The sequence below is a fragment of the Petromyzon marinus genome, chromosome 1 (assembly GCF_048934315.1).
Source record: "Petromyzon marinus isolate PM22_M1 ecotype Great Lakes invasive population chromosome 1, UKy_Petmar_22M1.pri1.0, whole genome shotgun sequence".
NCBI classification, from domain to species: Eukaryota; Metazoa; Chordata; class Hyperoartia; order Petromyzontiformes; family Petromyzontidae; genus Petromyzon; species Petromyzon marinus.
In genome coordinates this window covers 34,143,365-34,156,708 of record NC_133667.1, presented here as the reverse complement: position 1 = coordinate 34,156,708, position 13,344 = coordinate 34,143,365, and the positions used below count along the sequence as shown (strand labels likewise).

Sequence of the window (13,344 nt, the reverse complement as noted above, 5' to 3'; positions counted from 1 at the left end):
CTGCCATCCCAGTTAAATCATCCTGCACAATAACACATTTAACATCGAATTTGCATTGTCTATATTAAATACCAACATGCTACATCATCACATGTTTTGCTTAGCTATTTGTTTACTGCCTTCTAATTTTTAAATAGCGTGAAGTTGTATCTGACAAAAAAACATGATTTGCCATTTTGATTTAAAGCTTTTGTGACTGCAGTAATTAGCTCTTTCGGTAAAGTCACGTTGAAGGGAACAATAAAATAATAAAATATATATAAAACAATAAAAATTCTCACGACGTTTCGACCATAACACAAACGGTCGTCATGGTCGAAACGTCGTGAGAATTTTTATTGTTTTATATATATTTTATTATTTTATTGTTTCCCTTCAACGTGACTTTACCAAAACAGCTAAGAATATAATTTACCATTGTTCCTGATTGAATTGATTCATTTAAATCATACAAATGCATTTTAAATTGCCCTTTAATTTTTTCTCTCATAATATTCCATAAATTTACCTGGTGAATATCCTATTTTGGAGGACATTATTAAATGAAAAATGTGTTTTTTACCCCCCGAAAACACAGTCTTCCAGGCAACTGTATAAACATTAATCCAAAGACTAGCCTCGAATTGTTTCCAGCATCTCGCCAGAATTTGTAAAAAATATTTAATCAACATTAGTTTTTTTTTCCCTGGGGCCCCAGTGTCACCTCCGTTTTAATGATCCTTGATCAAGAACTTCTGTGGCAAAATACAATATTTAATTGATGAGTATCGGGCCCTCCCCCCACCCCCCACCCCTACCTACATCACAGAACGACGAAACAGGTCCTGCAACAGAGAATGCAACAAACAAGTTGGGAACTTTGTCTGACTCTGTAATTCCCATAGACTCCTACTATGACTGTCATCTACCCATTACGTTCTTCGCCAGAGGGAAAGAGGACAGGAGAGGTAAGTGGTGATGGCTGGCTATGAAACCTGAATTTTAAATGACTGAAAACCTAGTTTTAATAACAGTAGCCAACAGCATGTTCCTCAAAAGACAAACTATAAATATAGCTATCCAGAGAAGGGTAACCCACAGCATATGCTTTTTTACCATTTACAGATATCAGGCTAAGTTATCGGCACTGGAAGAGGTTCGTGTTGTGAGGAACATGCCAATGGGTGTCCACTGCAAAACAAGAAACAAACCATAACCTGTGTTCCTTTGATAATCAAAAAGCCTGATACACATATATGTAGGCTTTACAACTCTGAATTGATAATAAACTGTATTTGCAGATCAGTGGACACAAATGTGCAGTTACCTATGAGAGCAATTACCTGTATGTCTGCTTCCAGCTCCTGTCCAAACTGCTGGGTTCTCATGGCTTCAGCCACTGATGTCTGGTCACGATAAACTGGCAATGTTTTGTAGTGAAAGCCGAGCTCGTCGATAGGCAAGTTGTATTTGCGGGCATGGTTTTGCAGAGTACCTGTGTGGGGTGGTTATGGAGGAGAATTATGGAGAGAATTAGTGAGGTGGGTAATTTTGAGGGGTAGGGGTCAGGAGTGTAACAGAGCAGTCGTGGATGCAGGAGAAAGCTATGAACACACAAGGGAGAATTAATCACTCGCAATCACATATTATAAAATCAATATTTTAATTTGCTCTGGGTGAAAATAGGCTGCATTCCAAAACCAATATATATCAGAATGTTTTGTATTATGTTTGCTATCATTGTATATCTCCATCAAACAGCATGTGAGCATGCATGTTTAAGAGCAGGTTAATGCTAACTTTTTATAAAGCAAAGCTGGAATAAATCAATATGGAAAATATTTAAAAGATTATTCTTATATTATGCATAAGTAGCACACATTTATCATTAAATATAATTTGACTGTTTAATACATACTATATTGAATGCACAACCGGCTTTGTTGTTCTATATGATGACTTAAACACAATGAACATTGTAAATAATAGCCTTTACACAATATACAAATGAGCATAAAAATTATATCATATGAATACGTTAAAGCTCTATTGTGTATCCTAATAATTTCATGTCGACACAATCACTCACACCGATTGCTCAGACGGTGTAAGATGATCTCGTTTACATCTCACAGCAATATATCAACGATAATCAACAACACAGGAAAATGGTAGAAAAAGAATACATTTATATTCTTAGTTTTTTCGGTAAAGTCACGTTGAAGGGAAACAACAAAATAATAAAATATATATAAAACAATAAAAAATTCTCACGACGTTTCGACCATAACTCAAATGATCGTCTTCAGGTGTGTTGGTTTGCATAAATTTATTTTTAAACGGCGCATTTATTTATTTATAAAAAAAACGTTAGCGCCACGCGCAACGATTTGGCAGTTTATTTAGGACTAGTCCATCTATATTCTGTAAATAAATGCGCCGTTTAAAAATTAATTTATGCAAACCAACACACCTGAAGACGACCATTTGAGTTATGGTCGAAACGTCGTGAGAATTTTTTTATTGTTTTATATATATTTTATTATTTTGTTGTTTCCCTTCAACGTGACTTTACCGAAAAAACTAAGAATATGAATTACTGCAGTCACGAAAGCTTTAAATCAAAAGAATACATTTATTAGAAAAGGACAACATAGAAACTAATATTATCTTTATACTTAACTTTGCATACTTTTTTTTATAATACATCAATGGACTACTCTTTGGTTCTTTCGGTAATGTCACGTAGGTAGAAAAATAAAATAAAACAAAAAATAATATATCGCGACGTTTCGATCGCAACACAAGCGGTCGTCCTCAGGCGGAAAAAAATAATCCAGCAGTGGAACTGCTGAACCAGCGAGAGAGCAGTTACAACAAGACGTTATACATGTGGCGATGGGCAAGCAAAGCTATACAGTGCACAGATAATTCATTGTTTACTTATTTTACAATAAAACATATTTTCCACAAGCGCTGAAATCTTATCAAAAGAGCTATTTCATTATCTGAATACTCAACATTGGGAGCAGAATGAATGTGATTCGATGTATGCAATCGTCCTTATTTGTCTAGTGGACTCTGCAAGGTGACATCATGTGGACCCAATGTGACACCATTTTACAGCAGAGTCAAACCAAAATGATAGTGAAACCACCTTGCATTGCAACTCTCTGCAGAAATGCATAATTTACATGACCAATTGATACAAGTCTTGGAATGCTTGGCTGCAATATGTGTAGCCTTGATGCCAATACAACTACTGTTATTTTAGTAATATTTAGCTGTCTATTTTCAGAGGATAATTTTACTTTTTGCATCATTAATGTGAATAAAGTGCATGACCTAACAATAATTATTGATTAATTAACATTTTTCATACAATTTCCGAAGCAAAAGTATACATTTTTTGGCAGTACTTTATTGAAACTATATTGTACTGTATGGTAATTATGTGGTGAGAGAGATGTGCAGTGAATGTGAAATTATTTTTAACCTCTTAGTATATGGTATCATAATGAAAATGTTATCGATGAAAATAAGTTAAACATATTCTTTTCCGATACCTGTCAAAAATCCTTGTGGGAAGAAAAATCCAGATATCCAAAAAGACTTGGGTGGTCCGGTCTTTATCCAGGCCTAGGAGAATAAGGTAAACATAGTCAACCAAGATGGATAAACTGAAAAAAATGGAAGAAAAGTATGTTGCAGTGAATTAAAATGCAGCCACATTGCACATTTCCAAAGCTGATAGCCATCAACCACCTTTCCGAAATCCATTTGCGTTTTGGATGAATGGTAAGTGAGCAGTAAAAAAATACCTTATCAAACAATGACTCCTGCTAACCTCAATCCACTGCCTTACGATATGTCTTAGAGATACTGGTCTGGATGGACTCCAGAGAAAAAGGCAGTTAGTGATTGTAAATTACTCTCTCTGACAAACCTCAGTGTCTCTCTTTCCATGGAAATGTTACCATACCATTGAAAATAGCAAGGGTTTGATCTTAACATTGTAAACACATAAGTAAACACAGCACTCTTTGCAAATATGCATTTCAATAACTTTAGAAAAATGGCAATTAACATTTTGTATGTAAAAATCAGCTGCAATTTTGTTTCCACCATGTAATGTAGTAATACTTCAAAAGATGGCCTTGCCATCCACTCTCACATCCAACTTTGATATGGTTTCTTCTTGGGTTGGTGCTAAGGCGCTCCAGCTAAATGATGCCAAAACAGAAGTACTCCTAATCGGCAAAAAGATCACTCTTGTATATAAAGAATCTGCAAAACGTTGGGGCTGTAATTGATCCTGAGCTCCTGTTTTCTTCCCACACATCTCTGCAGGACATCATACCTCCATCTAGGCCACATCTCATATTTCCTTACCCCAGGTGCCAATGAAACACCATAGACACCTTCATAACATCCCGATTGGACAACTGCAACTCTCTCCTCTGCAGCCTCCCCAAGTCCCACACCCATATAAAGACCATATCACCCAAGTACTCCTATGCACCCAATGAGCCACAATCCATTCCCAGATCAATTTAAAGAATTATCTTTCCATCCTCAACATCCTCCATGAACTTACAACTGCTTATTTCATTCTTCTCATCTCACTCTACCCCTATCCCATAGTTCTCTCAGACAACCAATATGATGTTTCAAAGCCCCCAGTCAAACTTCACTCAGTGGGATGTCACTCATTCTCCTCTGCTAGCCCTATGTCTGGAGCTCCCTTCTCTCAACCCTCCATGCTGTCGACCCCAATGCCCCTCTTCAAGTCCAAGCTCAAGACCTTCCCTCCTGGCTGCCTTTAGAATGAATATTCTTACTACATCTGTACAGCATCTTGAGATGTGGCCACATCTAAATTCTATATGAATGCAATTTGTATTATAAGTAGCATGGCAATATCATTTTAACAATTTCAAAATAAAAACTCCAATACCAACTATCGTGTCATTATCAGGCATGGTAAATCCATTGCTGGATGGAGGCATCCCCAAACTGCTACCATCTCCTGCAATCCTGCGATGTAATAACCAACTACAGTATATCACCATTAATCTCACAGCGCTGTGAAAAATGATATATTGAAGACTTTCTAGTTAATCCAGCAATAACTCTTGTCTGTTAATTTGTAATTTATGAAGAATAAATTAGATTTCAATGTGGGTTAGATCCTCTGAATAATTTATATCTCAAGTACTTTTGAACATATTGGCAGAAAACAAAAAGTGTACCCAAGGCACCAATTAAAATCCAGTAAACATTTGCGAATGTGGCAACGATTGACTGCAAAACTATTAATGAACCAATTATATGGTATGTAAAAACATGTTTTACAGGATATTCCTATGAATTAAAAAAATCTTCTTAACAAGAAATTCTGTCGGGCATTGTATAACGCAATTGATAAAAACAAGTGAGTATCAAAATATATATTACATTTTAGCAATATTTATCTGAAGCTTAATTATTGTAACACTGCGGTTTCTTTGTAAAATCATGGTTAGGTAGGGCTCGTTTCAGAATTTAGCAGCTGCTTTTCCCTAAAGAAGCCAGACACAGCACCTGATACTGAATTTTAATAGAATCTTCCCTTGGGAGGAAGAATACAAGGTGCATTAGAAGTCTGAAATTGAAACTGGTTTTCAACAACAGGACCACTGTTCACATTACATTGCACTGACTCTCATCATTGATGAAGCTCTCGTATTTTGAATAATTCACAAACAAAAACAGTTTTCATTCAAATTCAAAACATGAAACTTGTTCATGTATAATACAGAACACCCAACCACAGAACAGTCTCTATGATTGGGAAATTCATAAAACATGTAATATCGTAAAAAAATCTTAATTTCATTAAAAACACTTCAGACTTTGCAAAAAACAAACATATTTGTAAAGTGTCAGCCTTACATATTCTTGGTTCTTTCGGTAAAGTCACGTAGAAGGGAAACAACAACAAAAAATATGTATAAAACAATAAAATTATCTTCTAGATTTGAAGCTTTCGTGACTGCAAGGATCCATACTCTTTGGTTCTATTCGGTAAAGTCACGTAGGTAAAAATAAAATTCTCACGACGTTTCGACTGCAACACAAGCAATCATCATCCCCTCATCACCTGATGATGATTGCTTGTGTTGCAGTCATCATCAGGTGATGATGATTGCTTGTGTTGCAGTCGAAACAATCGTGAGAATTTTATTGTTTTATATATATATACTTTTTGTTTCCCTTCAACGTGACTTTACCGAAAGAACCAAGAATATGAATCCCTGCAGTCACGAAAGCTGTAAATCAAAATTTGTCAGCCTTACATCAATAAATGTGGTTCGCAAAGCCAGGTCCTTCACCCAACCGCCCAATGGCTTGAGGGATGGGTATGCATTGTCACTCCACAGCACTGGCACTTGGCTATTGAGGAAACTGTTGTAAATCTTCTCCATCTCCTCCGACATCACCACAAAGCCGGCTATCGCTTTCTTAAGGGTGTGCAGGGAACTCTGCAGAAGGCACAAGCACAAACAAATAACTGTCAGCGCTCACGTGAAGCTAAGTGCGTTTTACAAAATGTGAATATTTCATTTCATTGGATGAAAACACAACAATATTCCCGAATTAGTTCATTATAACACCCTTACACAAGGAAACCTTTTCATGGAAAAATGGCAGAATTTATTGGTAGGGAATTTTTGCAGCGTTATTTTCTATTACATTATCTTACAATCAATCTCCTACAAACAATCCTTCAAACAGCATACGAGAATCATTATAATACCAACATCAGAAAATATCACGATCATCATCACGTTATCGATGGTAGCTGCAATAGTTCATTATAAATTTTGTGTTTTGTGTGACAGAACAGCATCTAATTTAACATTTACAATGAGGTACTTCTGAGGATAACTTGTTTTTCTTTAGAAGTAGATTTAACCCGATCATGATGCTCCTTTTCTATGTTCTGGATGTCTACTTGTTGTTAATTTTCTTTAAAATAGTTTTTGTTCTTTAGAATTGCGTTGTGTATTTAGTTTGTTGTCCTTCCCCCGTACCTCCGATTAGCACGGTTGGCTACGTACGGTGCAAAAGTTCGACATAAATGCATTGCCTATCCTAAAATAACATAATTATGCCAAATAAAACAAAGTGCTTAGGTGATGCAGTCACCTCAATTCATCCATTTTTGCTGCATAATAATGGATAAAGTGAAGCAAAACACTTTGCTTTAAAATAACTTAAATGTGTAAATAAAATAAAAGGGTAAAACACATGAGAAGTTACTGGACACTGTATACAAGTTTTTTTTTACTCTATGAAATTGTGTCAGTAGGATAAACTGACAACAATAACCAGGCCTAGGAGAATAAACAGCACCCTGCTTAAATTTTGATTTAAAGCTTTCGTGACTGCAGTGATTCATATTCTTGGTTCTTTCGATAAAAGTGACGTTGATGGGAAACAATAAAATAATAAAATACATATTATTTTATTGTTTCCCTTCAACGTGACTTTACCGAAAGAACCAAGAATATAAGCACCCTGCTTGTGAGCGTTGTGCGAGGGCAACACCACTGCTCTTTAGGATGCTAGAAAAGAGACGTTATTTCTCCTGCTTTAATCTCTGTCAACATTGATTTCCCAGCTGCCCTGTCGGGAAGAGAGCAGGGTGACAGACGAGATATGAAGTGACTGGGGTGGTAATTGTAGGGAACCAATGACTTTTCCCCTCCACTCTCCAAACATCCCCTCTCTTCTCTTTCCCTTGCTTTCATCTCCCCACGTGACTCGCAAGGCAATCCTGCAGTTTCATTCTCAAGCTTTTCATAATGGACGTAAGTTATAGGTGACAAAGTATATGAATGGGTGTGAGGAATGTATAACATTACAAATGATAGAGAGTTCCACCAACTTTTTGTTGTTGGGGTGCTGAATGTAGTATAACACGCACTGCAGATAATGTATGACATGCGGTTGAACTTACATCTCTTGCAAAAATAAGGAATCATGACGAAGATTTATTTGAATCATAAAATACCAGAAAAAAAATGGAATGTTACATATTTTATACAAAAGATAATGTCTAAATATTCTACTCACGCTTTTTTTTACATGATAGATAGATAGATACCTAAAATGCCCGTTTTTTTTCCTCAACTCAAGTTTCCAAACATTACTCAATGAAGAACAGTTCCCGAGAGCATGCTACGAAATAACTCTTTTCATGTTTCTTTGGAAAGCACATGCAAAAAGTTTTTTTTTGCACAAGGAGAGAAGGATGTACAAGTGCGTACCCGGATGACTTGAAGTAAGGTGTTGAATCGATCCACCTCCTGTTCCAGCACCGTCGTCAGGGAGTTGATCCGTCCCTTCTCATCCCGGGTAAATAGACTTTCCATTGCACCTTCCATGTCCAATATCTCTGTTTTAACAAAATCCAGTGACAGACATCACAACATCTGGCTCATATGGATAATTACAAAAGGTGCATAAGAGTGAGCCTCAAAAGCAAGTGGATATGTTCGACCCTGATGTGTTAGAAATATCTAAGCATATGTTATTTCTCAAAACAATGTCACCTCCAATGGAATGATATGTATTGTCTGTCCAGCAGCTGAAGTAATGTATTCCTTAAAAAATAACTTCTGTGCTGTTAAATCGGTGACTACTCTACCTTTTAAAGGGCACTTTCACACTCTAAAAGCTGGTGTCAGCTTGAGTCTCAGTTTTTGGAAGACATTAGTAAAACGGTACAACATTTGGTTGTGGAAATGAAACATACAAATTCATCCACCGATAGAACACGTGCAACCATGAGGAGAGATTATTTCGAGAAGATGCGTGTGTGCGACACTCAAGGGATGTATGTGTCGTGTTATTTACATTAGCTCACGAATATACTGTTCAACCAACTCACGTATATAAAATATATAGGGAAAATAAAAGGGGTTGGAAAGAATGGCATGGCTCAACATCAGTAAAAGATAAACCCAGGAGTTGTTTTATATATATAAATCTTTAATCTATCATAAAGGTCATCTAATTTAATTTAAGTAACTCCAAATGGAAGTTTTTTTGAATGACCTTAGGATTCAATGCTGAAAAATAGATTTTGAGGTAATTGCCTTTTAGAAGGATTGACATTTTGCAAGGTTTGCCAGCTATAGACCTGATTCCTGTAACAATAATTCTGCGTGAAATTAAAACAGCAACATTGAAAGCATCTTAATGCTACTGTTATCACCCTTGCAGACAAATATATCAATGCACCTCTCATGTAGCACACCACTGTAAGTCAGTATTTTATTCAAATGTACTTGCACAATAACAAATCATTTATTCCACAACATTTTTTTTGTAAAATCACATGTAACATTTTTTTTCCTCTGATTCTCTTCTTAATCATTGAAACAAAAGTTACACACTCATTTAAACATTTGGAGAAGCTGAGGATATTCGACCTTATGTAAGTATGGTATTCAAGTTTCATGAGTATAAAAATGCTAAATAAATATATCTGAAGAACAGTTGATGATAACAAGGCATGTAGATAAGATAAAATTTATATTACAATGCTTTCAGCATACTTGAATAAAAGTGACCAGGCGACCTATTTCATTTGCAATTCAAATTCCAATTCACAACATTGGAAAGATGTGCTTCCAAGGTAATGTCATTACTTAATAGTGGAAGCAGTAATAGTACTTCATTAAAAGGTGTTGATAGGTCTGGACTAAGTACCTTAAACATACATACATATGCATGTAAAAAACTGCAATGTACAATGATATTTAAGGGCAACTATAACCTTACACCAGTTAAGATGGTGTAATATCAAATCGCAGTATCCCAGCATGACATGAATGATTATTACATTTAACATTGTCATGCGGTATGTCTTGAATGCGATAGGGCAGTATAATCAACCTGGTAAGAGAAGAATCCATACAAGGTAATGAGCCTCTTTTGACATGCTATGTATAAAGGTATCATTACTTATTCTTCAACAATGGAGGGCAAGAACTTTGACCTATTGATGGTTGCCTACCATTATTCATTCCGAGACTGCCCTGTTACATACAAGACTGGCTCCTGTTATATCTCTGGGGGTTTGTAAAATCTCATCCTCCACATTGATCATTGATGGCATGTATACTTTTTTGAGGGACGGCAATTTACGATGCATATTGTGAGAAATCCATCAGGCATGGCACTATGGTAATATTTCACAATAAAATATGTATCATTGCTGAGCATTGGTCAAGCACGAAAAAATAAGAATGTATCCATGGCAAAATATATGTAATCACCTCTATTGCCTCATTTATTCCTATTGCCTGTATTCCCACTCAAAAAAAAATTACTTTTACTTCAACCTCAATCAATCTATGCATGAAAAGAGGTCACTTTCGCTTATGCTTCTCCTGCAATTTGGACTGGCACGGAGCTATTAGTGTCCATACTTCAAAATGCAGGTGTTAATTCAGATTGAAGCCCCATCATATTTGAGTTGCATAAGAAATAATTTGCATTAAAGTGTTGTCTACTCTGTAAAAAATATATATCAAGCACACGGATATATATGATTTATATTAACACCTATATATTTTAAATAATACTCTCACGACGTACAATATTTTCAAAGCTGTGCAGCATCTAAAAAAACAATTGTATTTCGGTGCTATAAAACTCACACCTCTGATTAGCATGGTTGGCTACGAAGGGTGCGAAAAAAAGTTAAACATACGTACGTACAAATAGTATTGTAGTTGTATTGCATTTACAATTGTGAGCAAAGAATGTGTTTATACCTGGAAGCTTGGCTAAGATAGAGTCGGCGAGCTCTTTCACAATCTCATCGTTGCTAGTGCCCGCCCCTTGGCCAGATGATCGGGGCTGCACCTCCAAAATTGTCTTCACCAAAGTGCCAGTCTCTTGTCGCTGGAAAACCACACGGCCGCAAGTAAATATGAAGTGTTTACACAACTTAAGATTGATTTACAGCCTATAACTGCAAAATGTAAGGTTCTTTCAGAACATGGAAGATTTATTTGTCTTCTTTTAAGCAAAATCTCAAAATATGCTTTGCAATGACCTCCCACATCGATTTATATTTAAAAAAATGTAACAAAATACATTGAAAATTTTAAATGCAATGTACTTGACGAAATATAAACCTCATACGTTTGAATTTGTTCTAAATATTATAGGATTTTAAAGTTTTGCTATATATTCCCAAGGCAGAACATTTTTACTTAAAATAAGATCCAATCTGTCATTTCATGTCTGCATACTCTCCAAAGAATTGCACCAATCCTGTTAATAATGCCGTTACAAATATAAGATACGACACATACTGAATAAGAACATTGTACTACAGGATGAAAAAATAAGGTTTTTTTAATTTCACCTTAGTGAATTGAAACTTGATAGTCTTATGTTATCTCTCATCATCCATTTGCTATGTTTGAATGCTCAAGATGTTCTGCTGTGAACATCAACTTTAAGAAGCTTGATGTGGCATGTGGACCAAGAATAGACGACGTAACACACACGTCAGTGCTTTTCATCAGAAGTCTTTGGTGAACATTGAGCTCCTGATACAAGCAGTTCCCCTAATCAGTCAGTCAACGTATTTACTTTGGGTAAGGCCCATTGAGCTCATAAGCTCTTTTCAACGGCAGCCCTTATATAAGCATGGCAAGAATACATGAAATATATGTTTATTATTTATATAGTATGTGTTTACCCAGGGAAGCCTCACTGAGTCTCGGTCCTGAAAATGTTTCAAAGTAGGGGGCTATGCAGCTATGTGTAATCCCAATTGAGCAATCCGCAGGCAATTCTCGAATGTTTAGCCAATACCAGTTACAGTGCATGTTTATTTTAACCATGGGAGGTAACCAAATAACTCAGATAAATCAATGTAGAACAGGGGGAGAACATACAAACTCCACACAGGAAGGCACCCGAGTCGAACCCAAGCACTTTTCCTGTGAGGCACAGGTGTTACCACCCTGCCGCCCGATATGGTACGTGATATTCACTATTTCTTCCATCATACCTGGAAGGCCAGATTGGCATTCTCATGCATGCCAAATATCTCTGGGTCATCATTCAGTGGCAAGTTCTCAATGTAATCTTTGTGATCCTGCAGTGTTTTTTCTTCAGAGGCGTAGTAAATGCCTACAAAAGTAAACGCAAGTCCACATACAAAACATATCAGAAAACGGTCTCAAACATTACAATACTACAAGGATACATTTCCAAATGTTAGTCAAAAACAGAGGCAGTATTTACTATTTGTAGGCTACAAGAAATCCTTATCAGCAATATAAATTGCCTCGCAAAAACAATCTAACCTGACGTAGAGTAGAGGTAGCCAGGCTCAAGTGTTTTTGGAGAGAAGAAGCGCTTGAGGATGGTGCGAAGGCAACGCTGGTCCCAAGAATCCGTCACTCTACCTCCATACGTGATTTCTCCTGCACAGTCATTATGTGGACAGACATAACCACAGCTATGAAGTAATACAATGGTAAGGAATATAAGCAATAAGCATTGTTTTCTATATACATTGTTTGCATGGGTGTGTATGTGGAGTTGTGCCCACATTGAGATAATTTTACCCATTTCGATTATTTCAGCAGTGGTCAGTCAAAGGATCGCAAGTTTACATTGCGTAAAGCGAAGTACAATGTTGTGGAAATTGAATGGATATTACAGTAAAACATTTACAAATTTTGTTAAAATAGTTAAGATCAAAATATAAAAAATATATGAAGGGGTATAAATGTAAAAACTCTAATTATATGACATTGCCTTTAATATTACGACATGAGTGTCACAATTAAAAGATAATGCTGCTTTGCATTACAATTTTATATGAAGAACTGCAACCTATTAGTGATGCCTGCTAGTCTATGTTAATCTCACAACATCCCAAATGTTAATATTTAATGCCATCATAGTCACAATTCACTTATGCCTTACTTTAGAAAATATATTATGTGGACTGGTTAATTATGCAAAGTTACTGGCAGAGCTGTGCATTTATATATAGCAACGTATTTACAAGTCACCTCGTAACATAGTTTGATGTATAAATAAGAAGTGGCAGTGAAATTAGTTTCTCATAAAAGACACAGCAGGATGGAATCCCAAAACATTAACTGAAAATGTATTATCGAAAGTTGGACGTGAACATTTTTTTTTTATCCTGAGTAACCAGTCATTATGTAGAATATCAAAACCACTGATGACTTAGGGCAGTTTGAAGATAAATGGGTTGTTTTGGAAAGTATTGAAAATTATAACTGTTAGTAATGATCAACACTCATGACAAAG

At 36.0% G+C, this 13,344-nt stretch overlaps 1 protein-coding gene across 1 annotated transcript in view; it reads right to left on the bottom strand.

Moving 5' to 3' along the window:
- The window catches only part of DNAH6 (dynein axonemal heavy chain 6), a 75,324-nt gene that overhangs the window by 7,093 nt on the left and 54,887 nt on the right, over nt 1–13,344 (bottom strand). The window contains exons 69-75 of the mRNA XM_032950246.2: nt 12,363–12,482; nt 12,065–12,186; nt 10,812–10,941; nt 8,295–8,422; nt 6,318–6,503; nt 3,546–3,618; nt 1,323–1,474 (exon numbers count right to left, since the gene is read on the bottom strand). Coding sequence (XP_032806137.2) covers nt 1,323–1,474; nt 3,546–3,618; nt 6,318–6,503; nt 8,295–8,422; nt 10,812–10,941; nt 12,065–12,186; nt 12,363–12,482 — 911 coding nt within the window. The remainder of the gene's footprint in view (nt 1–1,322; nt 1,475–3,545; nt 3,619–6,317; nt 6,504–8,294; nt 8,423–10,811; nt 10,942–12,064; nt 12,187–12,362; nt 12,483–13,344) is intronic.